General features: G+C 51.0%; 1 protein-coding gene across 15 annotated transcripts in view; it reads left to right on the forward strand.

The window, feature by feature from the left end:
• Positions 1 to 22059, forward strand: part of Epb41l1 (erythrocyte membrane protein band 4.1 like 1) — a 124176-nt gene extending 102117 nt beyond the window's left edge. For 7 of the 15 annotated variants that reach the window (XM_031372489.1, XM_031372486.1, XM_031372491.1 and 4 more), the window contains 8 exons: positions 3954 to 4361; positions 5877 to 5981; positions 8836 to 8916; positions 13047 to 13133; positions 13921 to 14004; positions 16193 to 16273; positions 16581 to 16697; positions 18697 to 22059. In XM_031372489.1, coding sequence (XP_031228349.1) covers positions 3954 to 4361; positions 5877 to 5981; positions 8836 to 8916; positions 13047 to 13133; positions 13921 to 14004; positions 16193 to 16273; positions 16581 to 16697; positions 18697 to 18705 — 972 coding nt within the window. In that variant the 3' untranslated portion in view covers positions 18706 to 22059. Of the gene's footprint in view, positions 1 to 439; positions 2324 to 2809; positions 2921 to 3953; positions 4362 to 5876; positions 5982 to 8835; positions 8917 to 13046; positions 13134 to 13920; positions 14005 to 16192; positions 16274 to 16580; positions 16698 to 18696 lie in introns of all 15 variants that reach the window. The other 8 variants (XM_031372498.1, XM_031372499.1, XM_031372500.1 and 5 more) reach the window with 5 other exon arrangements.
• Positions 22060 to 23176: the final 1117 nt, after the last annotated feature.

A 23176-nucleotide genomic window follows, 5' to 3' on the forward strand; every position in this document is an offset into this window, starting at 1 on the left:
GCTCCAACTGGTGCCCTCTCTAGACCTGTTTTCCCCCGGGAGGGAGATCACATTGGATGTCTTTGGAGCACTTTTGCCTCAATATCCAGAGATTCCTTGTGGTGTAAGTGCCTTCCCCTCTGACAGTGGCAAGTATTGAGTTACAAGAGGAAGAGTCCTGGCCCGTGTGGCCTTCCCTTTTCCCATTGTTCCTAGGGAGGGCACAAGACCCCATCCCACGTTATCATGTTGGAATCAGTGATTGAAGAGGGTTTTAATGGGAAAAGGAACTTTGACAATAATAATGAGCTTTTTCACCCCTTTCTGTCCCTGACAAGTTCAGGGGACACAGCATCAGACCCTTTGGTGGTAGATTGGTCCCTTTTTACAGAGGGAAGAGGCCATCCCTTCAGGTGCCTGCTATTTCATGTTAACTCTTCTTGCTCCAATTGAAACACAGGGCTCAGAGCATTGGGTATTTATAGAAAGAGTGTACACTAGGCCGGAAGACCTTGGCCTCCTAACTGTAGCCACCACACAACGGGAAGAAAGTGAATCAAGCCTCACTGAGATCCTCACTGATGGCAGACTCTCCAAGGTAGACATCCTGGTGGACAAGTTCAAAGTTGAAGTGGCCACAGAAGAAACAGTGAGAGCCAGAAGAACAAGTATACAACAGCAAGGGAAAATGATTGCAAGTCCAGAAGACTTTGAGACAATGAGAGAGGAAGACCCGTGCATCAGGGGAGGTCCCAGAGAAGCTACTCGGGCTGCAGGCTACACATCAACAGACACGCTTCTCGAAGGCTCCAAGCTCAAGATCAGGAGCCACCGAGTCTCAAATGGTCAACTAGAGAGCCAAGTAGAATTGAGCAAAGGGCTGGAGAGGCCCCAGACCTGGGGAAGACCTACAGCTGCAGGGGTTGGGCCAGTGCAGGGAGAGGTTCTTTCTCCTGCATCAGACAAGGGCGGACTCCAGTCCTTCCTGTTGGATCCAGCCCAAACAGAAGCCAGAGCTGACTCAAGCGATGAGACTGACACCTCCTTCGCGGAGAGGAGCTTCTGTCTGAACTATGGCGGGAAAGACTCTGAAGACCCGCTTCTTGCCCCATCCTCAGAGGACAGAGAAAAGCACGTGGATGCCCTTCCTGGAGACGGGACCTGGCTGGAGCTGGCTGGCATGCACACAGAGAGCTGGGAGCTGAGGTCCTCACACCCAAGGGCTTCTGCCCCAGGTTCCAGCCAGAATAAGGATGAAGCCCATGTGGCTTCCTCAGCAGCATCCCCGTCCCCCAGGGACCATGGAAGACCTGATGACCTGCAGGAAGCTGCTGTCTGTCAGACTCTTAAAGAGGGCTGGGAAAACACACAGCGAGGGCTGGAAGGAGAGCTGGCCTACCCAGTGGCTGGCATAGCTGAAGATGAGGTCCCCACGAGTATAGACTGGACGGGAAAGACTGAGAAAAGTCCCCCGGCAAGATGGAAGAAGAATGCCCTTAGTGGAGGAGGAGGGGTGCACCTGGATGCCCAGGCTTGTGCTCTTCTGAGGACCATCCCCCCCTGTGTCAGGAAGCCAGCCAGGCCAGACCAAGGCCGCTTCCTGCCCAAAGAGAAGGAGGTAGTTTCCACTCATGCAGTAGAACCTGAGACAGAGGACAGGGAGGCAGTCACCCCCCTGCCAGCCTCCTCTGGTCGCTCTGAGGTTCTGGCAGCCACTTCTCTAGGCCCAGTCCCTCCTGGGTCAGGGGGCCCTTCAGAGTCCAGGGATTTCTTTAGAGATCAGTTCCCAGTAGTTCTCAAATATATCCATCTTCCTGAAGAGAGCCCAGTACCCGAGGACCCACAAGGTGAACAGAAAGCACCTCCAGTTGCCAGCAAGAAGCCCAGAGTTGTCCCTGAAGGAACCGAGGGGCCTGCACTCCTGGGGTTGACGTTCCCTTCAGGAAAGCCAGAGACTTCCCTCCAGGATAGGGACCAAGGGGGTTCCCAGGAAGATATTAGCAAGACATCAGTAGCTAACAAAATTCGGATATTTGAGACCCATGGAGCTGAGACTTGCCGACCTAGTCAGGGTGAAATGAGGGCTCTTCCGCATGAGCTGCCTCCGGAAGCTTCTCTAGGACAAGTGGAACAGAGCAATGAGCGGCTGGACTTGGGCTTCATCCAACTCCAGGCCCCTGGGGACTTGGCCAGCCCCAAAGTTACCTGTTCTTCTGCCATGCCTCTGGCCACCCAGCACTGCGGGGAGGTCACCCCAACTGCCTCCCACCAGGAAAGATGCACAGGCTCAGAGCTCGTGTCCCCTGATTCAGGCTGTGACACCACGCTGGAGGAAGCTACTGGGGTAACTGGCCACGTGCACCCTGCACCCACTAAGTCCCCATATTTGGAGGCTGACTGCATGCTACGTGGCTTCTTAGAAGCATGCTTCAGCGGCCCTCACCATTCCTGCAATGACGCTGCTTGTTCATCCTTAGAAGGTCTTCTCCTACCTGGTCCTGAGATAGCCCAGGCTGAAAGATGGGGCCATCTGCTTAGCCCTTGTTAGCTTGTTAGATTCCCCAGCCTTTGCTGTGACCCTATGTTCAGAGGATCACACAATGGCCACAGAGAAGGAGCCACCAGCAGCAGATTACATACTCGCTTTGCCTTGCCCCTTCTACCTGCTGGGCTCCTCCCTGTCACGCTTGGCTTCTCCAGTGACCTTTCTTCACCCTTTCCCATCCCTGCAGCCTACCTTGTAAAAGCTGATAGCTCAGAGGTCTCCTCCACTGTTTTCCTCTCCACCTTCCTTCTACCTCCTTAAGACTAACTGTCTTCTCTAATCCAGAGCAAACCCGGAGATGTGGGCAGGGAAGACCAGAGCTCCTTCGTCCGCTTAGTGCCAAACACCCCTGGAAAGGGGGGGCGTCTGAGATTCGCCAGCCCTCCGGGCCCTCAGGTCTCTGCAGCCCCTCTGTGCCCGATGACTTAGTCATCTTCATCCAACCGGGATGCGCCGTTCCCTAGGTTCCCACCTGCTCTAGTACCAATCCCTGTGGCTGTTCACACTCTGGCTTGTCTGCAATGTATCCCTCACACCTCTCAACCTTCCGGAACCTGGTCATGTGGAGGCTGGTTAACAAGTGAACCTCTGAAGCGTACTGAAACGAGTTCTTTCCAAATATTGTATGGGTGTTAGATTGGTCTTTAAAAAAAAAAGTCACAAACCAAGTCCCCCCCCCAAAAAAAAATGACTTGTGGTGTTTAATCCCTGACAGGCCAGTTGAGAGGTATGTATTTAGGACACAGTTTGCTGATTCTCCCTGGGTGTTCCCTTGACCTGCCATTGTCAATTACACTGATGTGGCCAGAACTTCTTGGTGGTTGCCATCGAATTCAAGGTGGCACTGGTGTGACTCCCAGGAAGCTGGAGTGCAGAGGGCCTGGGCCAGTTTTTCTTCTTCCCCTGGATGATGCTGCTGCCCCTTCCCCAGAGACTCAGTGCAATTGACAGGCTGCTGGCTTCCTCTGTGTTTCTCCAGCTTCCAGCTCCAGCCTCTCTGCCTCCTCTCCTGGGTGCCCCTGAATCCCTGGCCTTCTTCCTCAGTTTGCCCCTCAATGCCGCCTGCACGGATGGGCCTGTGGTCCAGGCCTCCATCCCTGCCTTTATGCTGCTTCTCATAGGCTTTTGGACCCTAGCCTTGGAGGGGCCTCCTATCCAGAACTCACTGGAAGGATGTTAACTTTGTATTTGCTTTGGCATCCATGTGAGACCTTCCAAAGGAGTTTTATTTTGTTTTTGTTTTGTTTTGTTTTGTTTTGTTTTGTGTTTGATTCCAAGGAGGCCTTTCTGGGGTGCTTTTTCATCTCCTGACCTATTCTTCCTCTTGGGAACATCATCATAACCTTGAGATTTCCTCTGGCATTCACCATCTTGACCTCTCTCTCTCCCCACCCCACATCCCCATCCCCCTGATTTTATCTGGCCATAGAGAGCAGGGCTGAGGGAGGGCTCGGAGGAGAAAGTCAAACCGCCACGCCCACGTGCCCCAGAGAGCGACACAGGAGATGAGGACCAGGACCAGGAGAGGGACGCCGTATTCTTGAAGGACAACCACCTGGCCATTGAACGCAAGTGCTCCAGCATAACGGTCAGCTCCACGTCCAGCCTGGAGGCTGAGGTGGACTTCACGGTTATTGGTGACTACCACGGGGGCGCCTTTGAAGACTTCTCCCGAAGCCTCCCTGAGCTTGATCGGGATAAAAGTGACTCTGAGACAGAGGGCCTGGTGTTCGCCCGGGATCTCAAGGGGCCTTCCAGCCAAGAGGATGAATCTGGAGGCATCGAGGACAGCCCGGATCGAGGGGCCTGTTCCACCCCAGAAATGCCCCAGTTTGAGGTACAGTGGAGCTTCATGGAGAACAGGGCACTGCATGTTCAGAGGGCTCTGGGCCATGAGTAAGAAGAGCAGCCTGAAGCTGCAGCCTGAAGCTCTGTCTGGTGTTGCATGACTGCCCCTCGTAGAACAGCATGGTTCTGCAACGCATGTCTGCTGTATCGGTTCACCGCTTACAGGTGCTCCATGGTGTCTTAACCCCGTGACCCCCATCACTTGCTGAAGTCAAATGATGGCTTACTGACTCCTTGGCCCCCTGAACTGTGTTGCATGGCACCTGGAGAGAGCATGTGTCCGTGGACTCTTGAGGCTCCCACAGCTGGTCTGAACACTGAGTGGTTTTTCTTGATGCAGGCCAGGGCTCATTTTACCAGGACCTGGAGAAGAGGCAGTTATTTAAATCTACCAGGTCCTGAGACATTAGGGGTGGCAGTGGACACTCCAGGAGAAGAGAAGACACAGTCTTTGGGGAGGACGCAGGGCCAGTGTCTGAGCTTCTCTGCTTTGTGGCTCCCTTGGTAGAGCTGCACAGAGGATTTTTAGAAACCCCCTCTTGCCCTTTATCTCCAGCCGACCCCCACTCTCCTCTCCCAGACAGTGAACACTAGCTTATTCATCCTGGGATCCTACTCCATGCTGTACCCTCTGGGTGGAAGGCTTGCTCTCTCTTTCCATGCCTCACTGTGAGCCAGGACAGCTCACACAGCCTCTCTCCATGCTTTTCTGGCTACCTGGAAGGCAGTTCTATCTACACCCTGCTCTGCCCCACCATACTTTGGGTAACATTTGCCAGCAGTCAGGGCAGCGGCTGGCTTCTCTGCCCTTCCCCCAGGTGGTTATCTGTGCTAAGTCTGAGGTACACTCAGCATCAAGGGACGAGAAATGAATGAGCAGTTAGATCACAGGATTCTAGAAGAATCTCTCCTTTCTCCCTCCTCCTTCCAAATACAAGAAAAGCTAGATCCATTCATCAGATCTATACTGCGTATAGCCATGAAGTAGGCCTGAGAGAGTAGTCAAAAAAAAGCTGATCATTTAGCTCGAGACACCTAGAATACAGTGTGCAAGTTGGTGGCCTTGGGCCACACCTGAATGGAATCCCACATGCTTTCCATTTCTTTCGGCCAGCCAGCCTCCTCACCTGTTCCCACCCATTGCCCCTGGATACATCCATGTGTGTAGTTCTTGCTCTGAACAGCAGTTTACATGAAGTGACGAAAAGGTGTAGGCGATGTGTGTGTAAGGAGAACGCTGAGCATCAAGTCTAATCATCCCGGTACAGCCTCAGAAGACATGAAGCCCCGAAGCGCGGGGTCAGGCCCTCCTCATGCAGGAGGTGGCTTTGGCTCTCTCTTTGGGTCCTTCCTCAGTGACACCAACCATGCCCTTACATACTTCTCCAGAAACTTGACCAACCACGGGGGTGGACGAGAGCTTTCTCCTCCCGTATCCCTGTTGTCTGTGAAGACGAGTTGTGTCCAGGCTTGAATTACAAGTGTTCCCTTTATGTTCCTGTAGTCAGTGAAAGCAGAAACCATGACCGTCAGCAGTCTGGCAATCAGGAAGAAGATTGAGCCAGAGGCCGTGCTGCAAAGCAGAGTCTCCGCTGCAGACAGCTCCCAGGTAACCTGTGCCCCTACTGTCACCTGATGCAGGGACCGGTCATTTAAGCGTAGGGTCCTCAAGTGGCCAAGCCCTTTGGTCAATCTTTTCCTTCCCCTCATCCTTCCTGAGGTCAGAGATGGGACAGGGAAAATCAATGCTTCCCCATCTGTAAATGGGGGTGATCCTGGGAGTGTTGAGTGCCCGTGGCTAGCAGATTAGGGCCATGGCTTCCAGGCTGCTTGACAGGTATGAAGAGGTTCTTTCCAAGGTGGCTTCAGGGAGAGAAAAGGAGACCTCTTAGTCACTGGTCAGAACAGCTTACCTGGGTCTTTTTTTTTTTTTTTTTTTTTTTTTTTTTTTTTTTTTTTTTTTTTTAATGCATGGCTCTTGCACATTCAGTTGGGAAGATGAACAAACCAGACCCAAATGACTGAAGAGTGTGTTAGTGAGGTGGAGCTCGCTTGCTCCCTGGGGAAGGCTGGCCTGCCTGGGCACAGCACATAGCTTAGTGCACACTCCTCATGTGTCCTCTATGGGTCTTCAACTTCAAAAATGTGTAGGTCTGAGTTGATGAGTGTAAACAATTACCCCTGGTTCTTCTTGCCCACAGGGCTTCAGCGCTCAGTCCCTTTTCCTGGTGACCAGTTCGTCTCAGGGGACTGCTCAGTGGCAGAGCCCTTACCTGAGGTTCCACTCCCAGCACAACCTGGAATATGACATAAAATAATACAAATGTATTTTCCAGATTTTTTTCCTACTGTTACAGTGTGCCAAGTAATGGCTATGCATCTGCTCCTGCCATTAGAGAATCATAAGCCCGGGCACCCCACACAGGCCTCTGCCTTCTTTGGCTTGCTTTGTTTTAGTAACCTTTGTTTTTAATGCAAAGTATAAAGAGACCAAAATGACCTTAAATCCCATAACCTGGCAACTCTTGCCATCAAGACATCAAAATGTCCAGTTATAAAACTCAATACACTGGGTGACACTATTCATATTTTGTCTCCTGGGAAAATACTAACACAGATGTTCATATCTGTTTATACTTATAAGTTATTAGATAAAAGTGACTACTGACTTTTACAGTGTACCCTTTGCTCTCAAGAAGTTTAGAACTTACTCATTTGTTGTTTCTGTCTCTGTCTGTCTCTCTGTCTCTGTCTCTGTCCCTTCTCCCTCCCTTCTCTCTTCATGAGACTGGGTTCCTGCCAGGTATCCCAGGCTGGCCTTAAATTTATTGTGTCCTACTTCCACCTCCCATGTACTGGGATTACAGGTTGCACCACAATACCTAATTTTTGCGTTGTTTTTCTTTAATGGGGTCTGGGACTAGAACCCCAGCTTCATGCATGCTAAGCAAGCACTCCTCCAACCCAAGCTTCATGTGTGCTAAGTGAGCACTCTACCAGCCGCGTGACCTCCCAGCCCTGTGTCCACTCTTCTGAGTCCACTTGGGAAGCATGTCCTAATCGTGTTTCTGTCTCCCCTCACCGGACCCCGTGGTGGATTTTATCTTTCCTAGTATTCAATGCTATGGTAAAGTTTCCTTGTTCATATTTCTTGGTGAACTTTTAAAAGTATCGACTTCTGTTGTGGATAGGGTTTCTATTGCTGGGGTAAAACATGACCAGAAGCAACTCAGGAGGAAAGGGTTCATTTTAGTTTATTTCAGGTCATGATCCATCACTGAGGGAACTTCAGCCAGGACCTGGAGACAGGAACTGAAGCAGAGGCCATGGAGGAGTGTTGCTTACTGGCTGCTCTTCATGGCTTGCTCAGCCTACTTTCTTTCATTTCTTCCTTTGTTCCTTTCTTTTCTTTCTTTTTCTCTTCTTTTCCCTCCATCCCTTCCTTCCGTTCTCTCTCTCTCTCTTTCTTTCTTTCTCTCTTTCTTTTTCTTCCAAAACAGGCTTTCTCTATATAGCCTTGGCTGTCCTGGAACTCACTCTGTAGACCAGGCTGGCCTCGAACTCAGAAATCCGCCTGCTCTGCCTCCCAAGTGCTGGTATTAAAGGCATGTGCCAGCACCGCCCGGCTCTTTCTTTTTTTCTTTCTTTTTCTTTTTTCTTTCTTTCTTTCTTTTTTTTTTTTTTTTTTTTTTTTTTTTTTTTTTTGAGACAAGGTATCTCTGTGTAGTCCTGGCTGTCCTGAAACTAGTTCTATAGACTAGGCTGGCCTTGAACTCACAGAAATCTGCCTATCTCTGCCTCCTGAGTGCTACCCAACTTCAGCCTACTTTCTTATATCATCCAGTACCATCTGCACAGGGATGGTACCACCTCCAGTGACCAGGACCCTCCCTCATCAATCATTAATCAAGAGAATGCCTGACAGACTTGCCTGTAGGCCAATCTTGGGGAGACATTTTCCAAGTCAAGATACTCTCTTCCCAAATCACTTTAGCTTGTGTCAAGTTAACATTAAATTAACCAACATGAGCCAGGCGGTGGTGGTACATGCCTTTAATCTCAGCACTTGGGAGGCAGAGGCAGGTAGATTTCTGAGTTTGAGGCCAGCCTGGTCTACAGAATGAGTTCTAGGACATCCAGGGCTACACAGAGAAACCCTGTCTCGAAAACAAAACAAAACAAAATTAACCAACACATGACATGAAAGGGTAACTTCCTGGGGATTGCTAAATCAAAGGTTGGGTAGAATTCATCAACTTGCCTGGTTGCTTAGTCCAATAGAGTGGTTGAAATGACGTCTTTGAAGAGCCTTGGGCCCCTCCACAATATGGTGTGAGCACCCTCAGTACATGCCCACTCCTGAAACCTGTCACCTTGTAACCAGAAGTGCTACAAGCCAGGTGACAGATACTACAGGTATGTGTAATCCTGTTATCTCTCATGCCTCCTCCTCTGCCTCACAGGTTGATGGGGGTGCTCCAGTGGCGAAAGACTTCATGATGACTCCCCCCTGCATCACCACAGAGACCATCTCGACCACCATGGTAAGTGGAACCCAGGAAGTTCCCCTCTCTGACCCACCCCTTACTCTCTCTCAACTCCCAGTACCCAGAACTTGGCAGCTGCGTCAGCAAGTCCTCAGCCGCTCTCACATCAGGGAGATGTGACCAGACTCCTGTTGTCTGGTCCCTTGGCTGATCTAGTACAGACTTCCAGTCTTCATTTTTGCCAATTGAACAATGTGTGGAGTGGAAGCCCTGACTCTGTTATTTGGGCCATCCCAGGCATGCAGGGGCAGAGAGAGGGTAAAGTGATCGGATTCTCAGGATGCAGGAATCTTGCCTGCATGAAAGCCCCCCCACCATCCTACCCCATCTGCCAGCCAGCCAACAACCCAAACACCCTCAGTGTTGCAGACCACTTTCTCACTGTGGCCAGCAGATGGCAGCAGTGAACCTGGTTGGAATAGTCAGGGTTTTTTAGATACCTTTTAAGGGACCTAGTGGGTTTGCCATTTATTTGCTGTCTGACCAGTAATGAAAAGTCCTTGGTCTCAAGTGTTCTCATCTGTAAAATAGGAATCCCCCCTCCTGTGTGGCTCACAGATTCCTATGGGACTTTGGAGCAGTGCTTCTCAGCCTTCCTAACAATGCAGTCCTTTAATACAGTTCCTCAGGTTGTGGTGACCCCCGACCATAAAATTATTTTGTTGCTACTTCATAGCTGTAATTTTGCTACTGTTATGAATCATAACATAGATATCTGATATGTGAACCGTGTAAAAGGGCCCCTAGGTCACGACCTTCAGGTTGAGAACTGCCACTCGAGAGCCGTTAGCAACAGAGCAGAACAGATGTTGTTCCGCACACAGGTTCTTGTGTCAGACATTTGTGTTTGACCTTTGGTTTATCAACTATGGCTATCTACTGTTCTTTCTTCTACATCCTTTACAAATGAGAAAACTTAAGTCCAGGGGGATAAAGGAATGAACCCAAGGTCACATGACCAATACATATCCGTTTAGCCTCAGGCATTCTGCCATCGAAGTTCCACTTTCTTTGCCAGTCTCTGCTCTGGCCATGTCCTGGCCTGTGGGAAGGTCAGTTCTGTGGGTCTGGGGCTACAGGATGTGGTAACACCTGATGCAGATACTTCTTGTAAGGGTAAATTTAAATGTCTTTATGGCACGTAGACAGTTAACTTCATTCATCTCCTCATCCATCCATTCATCCATTCATTTGTTCCAAAGCCAGTGATGAGTGTCTGCCTAGCACAGGGGTGCAGAACTGCAGAAGTTGCGCTGCCCACTAGCATTCATTCAGCTGCCATCATGTGTGTGCTCCTGGGAACAGTGATGAGCAAGGCCCACCCTTCTCCAAGCCTTCTTACCACTTCTGTAGAGTGGGGTGTGAACAATACGGTACATGCCTCCAACGGTTCCTGTGAGACCCAGCAGGAAAGCCTGCTGTGCGAAGCCCAACAATGCCTGACCTGTAGTGTATCCAGTGCAACAAGCTAGGGGCTGCTGGGAGGAGCTAGGAGAGTTACACAGCTGCTGGGAGAATGTGGGGAGGGTGTCTGTCACCTAGGCAGGGACTGTGGAGCTGTTAGTAAAGGACTGAGGGAGGGAGGCGTGGTCATAGGAGAAGGATGGGGGCGGGAGGCGTGGTCGCAGGAGAAGGCTGGAGGGAGGCATGGTCACTGAAGAAGATGGAGGGAGGCGTGGTCACAGAAGGATGGAGGAAGGCGTGGTCACAGGAGAAGGATGGGGGAGGCGTGGCCACAGGAGAGGGATGGAGGGAGGCGTGGCCACACAGGAGAAGGATGAAGGAGGCGTGGCCACAGGAGAAGGGTTCCAGGCAGTGAGAGCAGGTATAAGTAAGGTCAGCAGGTGAAGAAGCACATCTGGGTGACAGATGTGTACAGGAAGGGGAGGGGGAGGAGGGAGAGGGCTGTCAAGAAGGACTGAACCAGAGCGGGAAGTGTTTGCAGTGCGGTGTAGGATGACTTAAACTTGATTCTGGAGGAGAAGGAAATGGTGTCTTTAGAGCAGAAGCATGTGGTCAGCTGCGTGTGTGTTAGATCGTGGGCTTTGTGGTGTGGAGTGCAGCCTGGAACAAAGATTCCTCCCTCCAGCTTCCCCTTCCTCCTTCCAGTCTCTCTCCTCCTCTTAATAAATATTTATTGAACACCCATGATGTGTGAAGTACTGTGCCAGGCACTGTGAATCTGGCACTGGAGGAGACAGTGCCTGTATCCCCCAGACCCACGTAAGAACAGAAGAAGGTGGAAACCTATCTAAGGGCTGCTGTCTAGCTGGAGGACTGCCAGGATTCAAGAGGGTAGATGAAGCCGAGATTTAGGGACTAGGAAATCCTGGAGCAGGAAAGTACAGTATTTGGTCTCTGGTAAGATGTTCAGGAGACTGGACAGATGGACTGGGGACATTGTTTACTGGCCAGTGGTTCTTACAGTGTGATCCCAAGTGCCTGTAACAAAGGCACATTCCCCACCCGGCTCCAAAAAACCTAATTCAGAAGCTGGGAGAAGCCTGTCGTCTGTTCACAAGTGATCCCGTGTGAGAGGAGTGTGATATTTGTGTGTTAGGATCCGGCAGCCAGTTACCCTGCAGACCTGACCAATGTGAGGAGCCTATAGAGTGTTTCCAGGAAAGGCCCAGGAGAAAATTGTTTTTGAAGATTTGGGGTTCAAGAAAGATCTGGGCGACAGGTAGAGGGGTAGTAGGTTGTGGCATCAATGAAGCAATAGAATTTCCTGGGTATCTGAGTGGATAGAGGGGAGCCCTGAGAGGAGACAGAGGAGTTGCCTAGCCCAAAAAGAACTGCTTCCATGAGTTGAGAGATGGCCCTGGCTATGCACACAGCCATGGCGGGGAGAAGGAAAGCGCCTGAGCCTTGAACAGCCTGTGTCACCCTTTAATGACTTCTGTTTTCGAGGCAAAGGTGGAGGTGAGCTTTGGACGCTGGCCTCAGGCAGAGAGGGAACATAGAGAATAAGAGACTGTGAGAGCGAGCGTAGTCTGAGGGCTAGGAGGATCAAAGGGATGGTGGCCGTTCCCTAAGCCAGAGGAAGAACTCACCAACAAACAACCTTTGCAGTCTGGAATCCAAGTTTCTACAGGGAATGTGCCTTATGATGCTGTTCCGAGTGACCTGGCCACCGACAGTCTGGTGCAGGCATAGCAGAGGCTAGGATGGAGCAGAAGGCTCTGTCTGTCCTCCCCCCCATGCTTTGATAGGAAGAGAGTGGTCCAGCTCCTTGCCATGCACAAACCAAGACTAGAGTCCATTTGCCTGAGATGCTGCATAATAGAGGCTAGCTGGAGACTTTGCCGAAGTGAGAGACAGCAGAAAGAACCTCGGTATCCCTTACCCAGATACGGGACACTAAGTCTAAGGCAATTCCAGGAAGATATAATAGTTATGATCAAAGATAAGACCGAGGAGCTGGCTCAAGAGTGCTGGGATGTCCTGAGCACCTACAGCCTTGGAGGCTGTCCACTCAGAGTTCATTTCTGCTCTCACCACTGACTTGCCATGACACTTGAACAAGCCACACACTATAGTTTTCCCTCCTGTGTGTCCTCTGTAGAACAAGACTCCCACCAAGTATTGGCTTCAGTGGCTTCAAAGGTTAAATGAGGTCTCACGTATGCACACACCTTGTAGAATGCTTAGTGCCTAGCAGATACCAAGAAGAACTCACAAGATCCATCCACCTGCACTCCTGCATTTACCAGCAGCTTTTGTTTACAATGTCCCTTTACCTATGTTCTTCGCATATGGGCACCATGGGATTAAGCAAAGGTCCTTTTTCATAGTACGGAGGAAGTGGCTCTGTCTCAAGATGCGCAGCAGGTCCAGAACAAGAGCCTGGGCGTCCTAACTTTTAGTGCTTCCAGAGAGCAATACCATGTCTTGTTCACCATGACATCCCTAATAGTGGGAATTTAGTATATCTTTGTCAAGTGAATATGTGAGCAAGCATGCAAGTGTGTGGGGGATTGAGTATATGGGGGTTGAATGCCTCAGCTCTCTGCTTCTGTGTCACTTCTCAACCCGATGGTGATGATAACCACATTGTCACATGCCCTGGCTATCCTGGAGACCTATTGAACTGAGACCTGGCCATCTGAGCACTATTGTCTCCCCAGGAGAACAGTCTCAAGTCCGGGAAGGGGGCAGCTGCCATGATCCCAGGCCCACAGACGGTGGCCACGGAAATCCGTTCTCTTTCACCGGTAAGTAGGCAGGGCCAGCTCAGGCTAGGGGACTCAGAACTGAGGATGCAGTTGCAAGTGATGCAAGTGCAGTGAGGGGCTCAGAACCATTTGCAGATGCCCATAGGCTCCTCAAGGTGTCCATTAGTGCCCCCTTGCGTAACCAAAGTATTGACTTCAGGGCTGGAGGTAAACAGGACATAGACACACACAGCCTCTATTATGCATGCACGCACACGGGTATGCACACTCATACACACACACATATGCACACATGTACACACATACACAGCTGCATCAGCTTGTAGACCAGGAAGAGCAGGGAACTGGGAGTTCCAAGGCTTGGATTCCAGGCTGATTTCTGACAGTGGCTGCCCGCAGTGGCCCTGACTCCATCATGGACAGGTCTTTTCCACGGCTTTCTGGTTGTTCTCAGTCTAGTCTAGAGAGAGCATGTTCCTGCCTGTGGCAGGATGAGGAGCTGGGGGTCTCTGTCTCCTGCCAGGAGGCAGCTTTTCATTATTCTAGGATTCTTAGATTCTAGGGTGTTGTTAGGACTGGGGGCCCTGGGAATTTCAGATTCTAAAAGTTACAGATCCCTACCCTTGGGAATGTTCTAGGTCTAGAATTAGAAAGATTTTTGGTATATTCTTGTGTAAGACCCAATGTTTCAAAGCATCTTGGCCTTCGTGCTTCACCTTTTCTGGGCCCATGTTCATCCCTGGGGAAGTTTCCCTAGCCCTACTTGTCCCTTCAGAGCCCAGTGCCCTGACCTGACCCCCGGGGTGGGGGTGGTTGTATTCTGCAGATCATCGGGAAAGATGTCCTCACCAGCACGTACGGCGCCACCGCGGAAACCCTCTCAACCTCCACCACCACCCATGTCACCAAAGTGAGTAGCAGCAGGCTCCCAGCGGGCTGTAGGCGGGACGGTCATTTCCATGGCTGACCTTCGGCTCCTCATTCTCTAAGGCACAGAGGGGACCTTTGCCAACTCTTGAGTGTCTTGTCCTGTGCTCCTGCTGTTCTAGGAATAGGCCTTGCACACAGCCTTGGCAGCTAGTCCGTGGGGCCGTACGCTCTCCTCTAAAGTAATTATGACCAATGTTTGCGCCTTACAGGCCTTGAGAGCCAGGCGAATTCAGAAGTGTGTGATGAGCTTCCCCAGAGTCAGGAAGTGCCATTTGGAAAAGCTGTTATTTGCCAGGCCTGATAATACAGGCTTCTAATCCCAGCTACTTAGAAAACTGGTGTGGAACTGAAAATCCAGGCTAGCTTAGGCAACCTGGTGGGACTCTGTTTCAAAATACAGGTAAAGGGAGCTAGAGATATGTTTCATTGGTATAGTCTTTGCCTAGCAAGGCCCCTAGGTTTAATCCCAACAATAACATTACTGCCCTCCATGCCTGCCCACCCACCCAAAACAAGAGAGAGGGAGTAGGGTCCTGGGACTCCCAGCAGAACGCCTAAGGTGGAAGAGCCCAGCGAGACACGCTAGCAGGAGGGGCAGATGCTATGTGTCAAGCCAATGATAGTGAGCATCAATCTTACTGGACTCCGGACCTGCTGGCAGTGGCGTAAGTGAGGTGTGCTTATAGGAAGCCAGGAAGCAGTGTGCAGATAGAAATGGGACAGGGAAATTTGGTAGCACTTGGGGCAAGGAAATACAGAATCTGGAGGCAGATGAGCTAGCACCAGGCACTGGTGCTGATTTAACCGTGGAGGGTCTCAGTCTAAAGGAAACTGGAGAGCTGGGGGAAGGTTTCAACTCGGGCAGTGATTCAGCGAAAATAGGCTTTCTGGGGGTAAAGTTCAGTGGCAGTGTGTGTCTGGTGTGCACAGGTGATGGGTTCGATCCCCAGCAGTGCAAAGAAAAGAGGAGCTATAGGAGGGTGGAGCGGGGAGAGTTCTAGAGTACCTGAGTAGAGCAAAGGCCTGGGTTGAGGCCTTGGGTCAGGTAGGAGCTGGAGACAAAGGAGGACAGGCCAGAGGAGGGAGGCGTTCCTAGTGGGTATCAGCCATGACAACCCAGGAGTTAAAAAAAAAGGCTGAGATCAGAGAGGCTGCTGCAACAGGAGCTGAGTGGCCAAGGAAAGCAGGAGAGGGCCTAGCCATGGCTGGAAGCCCGAGGAGCCAGGCAGAGCATGGGTGTTGAATTGAAGGTCCAGCTGACCCACCAGACGGAAGGTCTGGTCGGTAACACTGTCCCTCTGTCCACACTGCGCAGGGCCCTGCCTGCAACCTTGTAGCGTTGTCGCCTTGTCCCATTTCCCAGGATGCAACCTCTTAAAAAGCATTAGAGAACAGCATGACCTCCCTGTTGGTTTTGTGTTTCCCCTTACATTGCACAGCCCACAGGGTATATAGCTCAGAGCACTCCCCTCTGGAACTTACCACTCAGGGCCCCTCTCTCTCTTCACCTTTGCCTATTTCCGGCTAGGATTTCCTCAGTCACGTCCTCTCTGAGTGTGCCAAACAGTCAGATCCTCTAGTCAAGCCCCGCTCCTTGAGTAAACAGTGGCAGTCATAAATTACCTTCCTAGGGTTGTTCCAAGTCATTTCAGGTAGAGCTTTGTCACCATTTACATCTCATTCATATGTTCATTCAACAGATCTAGATGCAGCACTGTCAGGACAGCCTAGGAAAGGAGGGAATACTGAGGTGGTCAGAATACAAGCCACTCTCCAGAGCTTGAAGCCTAGAGCCGTGAGCACTCCATAGGTGGACATAGATCAGAGTCATGCTGAGGCCCAAAACCATGAGAGACACAGGCTCAGCGTTTGGGAAGGCCCAACAAGATGCCTCAGTACTCTGCCAGCCAAGGAGCAGAATCCGAGCTGGGAATGGGGGCATAAACGGGACAGTTTGATAGCTAGGGAGTGATGACAACCCTGCAGGAGCAACTGTCTGAAGCCCCCAAACTAGAAAAGGAGAATCCTCGGGAGGCCAGGAGAGATGTGATCTGCTGGGTCTCGGCTTTTTCAGTTGACCGAGGTTGAGGTGTGTAGGCCTCCTGTCATGGCAGACCTCAGAGGGACCTCACCTTTCTCTCCCCTGCCCTCTGCTTCTCTCTCTGCAGACTGTGAAGGGAGGGTTTTCTGAGACAAGGATTGAGAAGCGAATCATCATTACAGGGGATGAAGATGTCGATCAAGACCAGGTACAGGGCTAGGGAACAGCATTTCCAGGGCCCAGCCTGCATCCAGTCCCTCTATAAGGGGTGGCCTATGGATGGCTACCCTTCTGGGCAGAGAAAAGTCCATTCCTTGCCGACCCCATTCATCTAAGAAGGCCTCAGGAAGGAGCCTTGGATGGGGACCAGAAGATTCAAACTCTAGTCTCTTCCTCTAACTATTTAACTTGGCCCCTCTGGGCCTCAGTTTCCCCAGCTGTGAAGTAGGGGCTGTGTTCCGTTTGTCTCCGAGTCACTGCTCCGTGGTGCCTCACTGTGCTGTTCTGCCCACCAGGCCCTGGCTCTGGCCATCAAGGAAGCCAAGCTACAGCACCCAGACATGCTGGTAACCAAAGCTGTTGTCTATAGAGAAACAGAGCCATCCCCGGAGGAGAGAGACAAAAAGCCACAGGTAAGGCCCGGGGCTCAGCAGTGTGTGTGGGGGGAGCAGTAAGAAGGTCCTTGGAGGGTCAGTTCCACGAAGAGCCCAGGTGGCATGATCCATATCCAGCTCTGACTCTAACCTGGCTTGTGGTTCCAAGGAGAGAGACAGTGGCCCCGCTCCAGACCTAGGGAAGGAGAGAGGGGAGATGGTATCTCTGTTTCTTTACAGTTTCAGATCCCAAGTCCAGATGCAGCAAGGGAAGGGCGCTGAGGATTGACATGAAGCCTGATGTAAATGGAGGGGCCACATTCCCATGCCCAAGTCTCTGTCTCTATCTGGGTCATGAGATGTTGCTAAGGGAATGCGACACCCAGAGCCTTTGACCCATCTGCTTTGTGTACAAACCAGGACTTCTAGGTCCTCCATGACTCCCAGGAACCCAGCATCATTGAAGGCCTTCAAGGTCTCAGATAATGCAGTATGGGGATGTGTCAGGCTTCTCACAGTGTACACTGGGAAAAGGGGGTTCTTCCACCTCTCTAGAAGATTGCTGAATTTTATCAGACTTGGAAAACAAAAATCTCAGACATGGCAAATACCTACTTACCTACTGTGTGATTGCATTCACTGGAAGTGAATAGCAGGCAAAATTTGTCTTCCATTGGGAACAAAAGAATAGCGTTACCCTAGAATGTGGCAGTGATGAGCTCCAAGACCACCTTCTGGGGAATGTTTCCAGCTTGGGGGGCTACATGAGGATACATGTAGATAAAAGTTTTTCAATGCTGGCCGTTTAGCAGTGGAGCAGATGCTTAGAGACCAGGTTCTCTCCTCAGCACCACTCCCCAAAGTCAAGCTTTTATTGCCCTTGTACCTGCGCAGTGTATGCAGCTCACATACCGCACCTCAGTGCCCACCTCAAAGGCCCCACAAGGAGTAGCTACTTGCTCAGAGACCTTGACTGGCCTGCCCATAGCACAGTACTGGGAACTGATTGGAGGCAACCTAAAGTGTTAGACTCCAGAGTCACCTATGTTCCTCGCCACGCTGACTTCCCATGGTGTCTGTCTCACAGAGATTATACATGTGTGGTAACTACTGTAGTACCTGGCACACAGTAAGAGACCCATAGCAGGTAGGCCAGGCACTACTACTATCAGTCATGGTGGTCTAGCTGACCCTACACTGAGAAGAATGAGCTGTTATGTGTAGTATTGTTTAGGTCCTCCCATCCCACGCCCCCTCAGAAAGGATCTGTCTCCCAAAGGCAGCCAGCAAGAGGACAGCACTCACCTGGCTGCCTAATGCCCCTCCCCCCCTCACCTGAGGAAAGCACTCACCTGGCTGCCTAACGAGCCCTCCCCTCCCTCCCTCACCTGTCTGGGAGGGGAGAGATTGGCCTGTCTGAGAATAGAAACCTTGGCTTCCCACCTACATTCTGCCACCACCTTGCTAAGTCATCCTACCTTCTGGGCATCAGTCTTCCTCAGTCAAAGGAGCCAAGAAGGACTCTTGTAGGACAGCTTGATTATACCTAAGCCTATGCAAGTGGCAAGGGTGAGGAATGCAGTCCTGAGTAGCTAGCTGCCACTGAGGTCGCACAGGGAAGTAAATGGTAGCTCTTGCTAGTGGGAGTCGGGCCAGGGCTACGGTGAGCGGTGAGCGGTGAGCAGGTGAATCAGCAAGGCCTTTGTTCAGCACTCCTGACCATGAGGGGCCATGAGGGGGACCGTGGCATCTCCCCGGTAAAGGATCGTTTAAAAGATTGTCAGAGCAAAGCAAAAGACGTCACCTCCGCACATGCACACACGGATGTGTACACACAACTCTGGAGTTAGACGCATGTGAGTTGCTCCTCAGCTGCCACAAGCAAGCTGTGTAGCCTTGGGTAGATCACTCTCTTTCTCCCTGGGCCACAGTGCAGGGTAAAGAGTAGCTAAAACTGCTTGCCATGTGTTTAAAGGCAAATGGGTAGAGTAACTAATTCCCCTTATCTTCCCACCATTCCCCTGCCTCTGGCACCCAGGAATCCTGACCTCTGTGAAGAGATGCTGGCGTGTCTGGTCCAACCCAAGCCAGAGAACCATTAAGAAGGGGCCTTCATTCTGGATTCTCCGACAACACCAACATCCCAGCTGCGACATACTGTCACTGATGAGAGACTGGGAAGGGAAAGCATATATATATAGATATATAGAGATATAGATATATATACAGGAAACACCGCGTCCTCGCACCGCTGCTGGGGCTGGCGGAGCAGTCAGCTGACGGCCACAACCAACATCTGCAACAACCTTCATTTCCTTTGCAGACAAATTGAATTGGTGGGATTTTTTTTTTTTTCAAGAAAATGTATAACAATCATTATCTCTCGCTCCCCAACCCCCATCTCCTGCAAACTACAAAAGCAGACCGCCATGATTGTAGACATTTCCTTGAACCCTGGCTGCACAGACTCCAGGATGGATGAGCACCCCGTTTGTTCTTCAGCCTCTGTTGCTCCCTCTAATGCAAAGGAAGAAAGAAATAAGATCATGTAGCCGAGGAAGAAAAGGCCCAGCAGCAAGACAGGCACAGTCGGCAATTTTCCAAGAAAGAATGGAAGTGTCCCACCGGGGAGGAGGGCGAGGAGCGCTCAGTCGTTCCTTTCTGGGTCCTGACACTGGGCTGCAAAATCCCCTCTGTTTTTCTGCCTCCCCGCTTCGCCCTTGACTTCTACTCATCCTGTCCTCATTCTCTGTCTCAGCTCCCCTCTGCCACTCTCCCTGACCCTCCTGTTCTGTGTCCAGGTCCTGCTGAGGGCCACTGCAGATAACTCTCATTGGAAGAAAAAGAAACTACAAGAGCAAAAGGAAGCCATGGGAAGGGAAGTAGACACTGTATGCTTCCGGTTTCTCATGTCGGAGGTGCAGCTCGTAGGAGATGATATGACTGTGATTTTAAGTTATGTATATTCCATGTAACAGGAAACAAATATTAAAATAAACTGTGCTGGTAAGTATGCAGCTGACATTGCAAGTTATAATTACCTGACTGTGATTGATGTATCCTAAGGTTCCTAGATCTTGCCAAACTGGCCCAGCCGAGAACACTGGACTCTGGGTGCGGCCAGCTCCCAGTAGGGCTGACAGATTCAGTGTAGTGAAACTGTGTGTGGTGTTTGTAACTGGGTGATTGGTGGGGAGAGTGGAGAAGCCCTCCATGGAGAGGTGAGGGTTCTGGCCAGAAGGGAGCAACACAGATGTAGTCCCGAATGTGCCAGGCCAAAATGCCTTCTCCCCCAGCAGTAGCTGTCAGGGCCTGGTCTGTGCTCAGGACGCTGCTGCAGAGGTCCCTTAGGTCAGTCCTCCTACCTCCAGGGGGCTTGCCTTGGTTTTCGGTCCTCTCTTCCTGTTTTCCTGTTACCAGGGTCCTTGTTTGGGTTTGTGCTCTGCCGTGTTTCTTGCCTGGTTCCTCAGCACCTCATCACAGTGAGTTTTTTTCTCTAAAGGGAGGTGGGGCCCTGGCTGAGGTGGAGAGCCTCCACTCTAACCTGGTTTTCTGAAAGGCCCAGCTGGTCTTTCCCCTCTGCCTCTGTGCGTCTTGTGAGTCATCCTCTTCTTCCCGAGCTAAATAAAGTAGCCATGATAAACAGGCCATGCGCACAGGGAAGGCCATGGTAGGCCCACACTGCATTTCCAAAGGCCTCAGCTATCCTTAAACAATAGCAGCTGTGAGGAAGTGTTGCCCGATGGCTCCATCCACATTAGACCCTGGCTTGCTGGACCTCAGTCCGTCAGTATCCAAGCTCAGAAATGGCCTTGAGGTGACAGGAGCCCTTGGAGAAAACCCTGCCACAGGCTGCTATTTCGGTCTGGCACATGCAGGCTTGCCCTGGCTTGCTCACAGTGTCTCTCCTTTTCTGAGTGAAAGTATCCCACAGCAGTCCCATCTCACTTCCTGTCCTGCTGAGGCAGTTTATACATCGAGTCAACAAGTGTTTATGAGTTTCCTATTTGTGTCAGGCTCTGTTTTCAAGATAGAAGGAGAGGGGGGACCTGGGAAGCCACTGGACAAGCCTGTCCCTAACCATAGCTGGCTCTTTTCAGAACACTTCTTCATTCCCTCCACCCGATTAGACGTTCCCCAGAGATGTCTCTCAGAGAGCCCAGACTGGATGTGCCCTCTCAGCTTGCTTTTTACTTATACGATGTACACCTTATTTACTCACAGGTGCTGGCCTGACACAGGGCAAGAAGCTAGGATAGCTTACGTCTCTGTGGCAGCTGAGGAGAGCCAGGCTCTTAGAAAACAGAGTCAGCCATATGCCCCTGGTGCAGGCTGGTAGGCCTGCTCCGCTCCAGTGTGGCAGTGCATTGTCTCTGCTCCAGGATCTTTGGCCATTCTTGATGGAGAAGCCACAGAACCTCTTCCTGCTCTTCACGACAAGCAAGCTCCCACTGTTTCTCTGAGCCCAGAGCGGGAATGGTTCTATCCCCTTGGAGTCAGGCTCAGGTCTCACCTGCTTTTGCAGGAACTCCCCGGCCTGTACACACAAGACACACATACCTCAGAGGGAGCTGCTTTGTTCAGAGTTGTACCTGCTCTGAATGTGGGCTACAGGGCAAGGACGAAATGACCCAGCTTAGCTCGTAGGAGGTTAGCTTTGGGGAGATACTCCATGGATGTTCTGACCGGTTTTTTTCCCCCCAGAGAGGCAGTTAGCACCCCGCCCAGGGAGGAGGAGACCTACACAGCTAAAATCTAGGGCACTGTCTCCTCCCCCTCCTCCACTTCATAGAGAATAAGGACGTTGTGTTGTCTGACTTCAGCCTACTTTTTCTTTTTGCTTTTTGTGTGTGTGTGTGTGTGTGTGTGTGTGTGTGTGTCTCATCATCTCTGTGGCACCTCGCTCTCCGGGGGGCTGGGTAACAGAGTGAGAAAAGCCTCAGAGAGCAGTCAGGGTTCCAGGTGACCATCTCCGATGCAGCTCCTAACTCACCCACGTGACACTGGGCTAGCCTGTGTAACTCAGTGGGGCAGGGCAAATGTTGCATCCTGAGGCTTCTTCCCACGCTGTGTCTCATGCACCTTTGTTTTTCCCCACGTTTGCTTTCTGTGAATCTTTTCCACACGAGGGTACAGGAAGTGCCAGGACCTGTTTCAGTTTCTGAACCCTGCAAGCACATACCAAGACTGGCCTGAAATTGCATGAGCACATCACTCTAGATATCTATTTTTTTCAAAAGCACCTTACCAGCCAACTATATGCTGTCCTGTTCCTTTCCGCCCACTCTCCTCTCTCCTCTCTCGTCCCCACGCTCCCCCACCTCAGTGCTCCGTGCTGTATGCGTGTGCTCTCTGTTCTTGTATACTCAATAAAAGTGAAATAAATGTGTTTGATGCTGAACCATGGACTCCCTCAGCCTCCCTTATCTCCCCCAGCCCTCTGTCTCTCCTCTCTGACCTTGGCTGCTGGTACAAGCTAATACAGAACTGGGGTGGAGACACACAACATAGAAGAACACTTTAGTTTTGGTTTTGAGATAGGGTCTCACCATACAGCCCTAGCCTGGAACTCAAAAGAGACCTCCCTCCCTCACCCTTTCCTAGTGCTGGGATTGAAGGCAGGCCCCAAGCCAGGCTCTAATATAGAACAATTTTAACCAGCAAATGTCTGCAGCTCCCATGGCAGCCCAGGCCTTGGCTTAGGCTCCCTGGGTGTAAGAGCAAAGTCCTTGCTGGTCAAGGGCTCTCAACCCAGTGTAGAGAACAGTGAAACACGAAAATGCTAGTTAGAGATTAGCACTTGGAAGGAGACATGTTGAAGAAGGGGTGGAGGGTCACCTTTAACAAGGTGGCCAAGTTGCTGGTGTAGCACAGTAGTAGAGTGCTTAGCATATGTGAGGCTCTGTGTGTGAACCCCAGCCCCACAAAGAGGAAAAAATAGTGGCTGGCCAGTTGAAGACCCTCTCTAGGAAGGTTTTTTTCTTTTTCTTTTTTTCCAAATAAAGAGAAAGAGCAGTAAGACTTTCTAGGCCAAGGGGACAGTCAGTATATGGGTCCCAATACCTGGGAGGGGAGGTGTAACAAAGTCCGTCTTTCTGAAAGAAGAGCAGCCTCCATGTGGGAGCCCAGTGAGAAATGTGCACAGCAACCCCATCTCAGGTTCATGGCACCCTGCCAGCAAGCCTGACAGCCTGAGTTCAATCCCCAGGACCCACAGGGTGGAAGGAGAGAACCTGCAGGTTGCTCTCCCATCTTCATGCACCTCATGGTTCACACACACCCACACCCACATACAAAATGTTAAGAAATAAAAATAGGGCTAGGTCCTAGGTCCAACAGAACAGTAATGCAAAAATTAATTAATTTAAAAAATAATTCCCAAAATAAATAACTAATACCACTTGCCAAAGAAAGGAATGTTCACAAAAATGAATGGAGAGGGCTGGGGGTGTAACACAGTAATGTAGTACTTGCCTAGTACACACGCCACACACCACACACACACACCACACACCACA

This window comes from Mastomys coucha, unplaced genomic scaffold (assembly GCF_008632895.1).
Source record: "Mastomys coucha isolate ucsf_1 unplaced genomic scaffold, UCSF_Mcou_1 pScaffold15, whole genome shotgun sequence".
Lineage (NCBI taxonomy): Eukaryota > Metazoa > Chordata > Mammalia > Rodentia > Muridae > Mastomys > Mastomys coucha.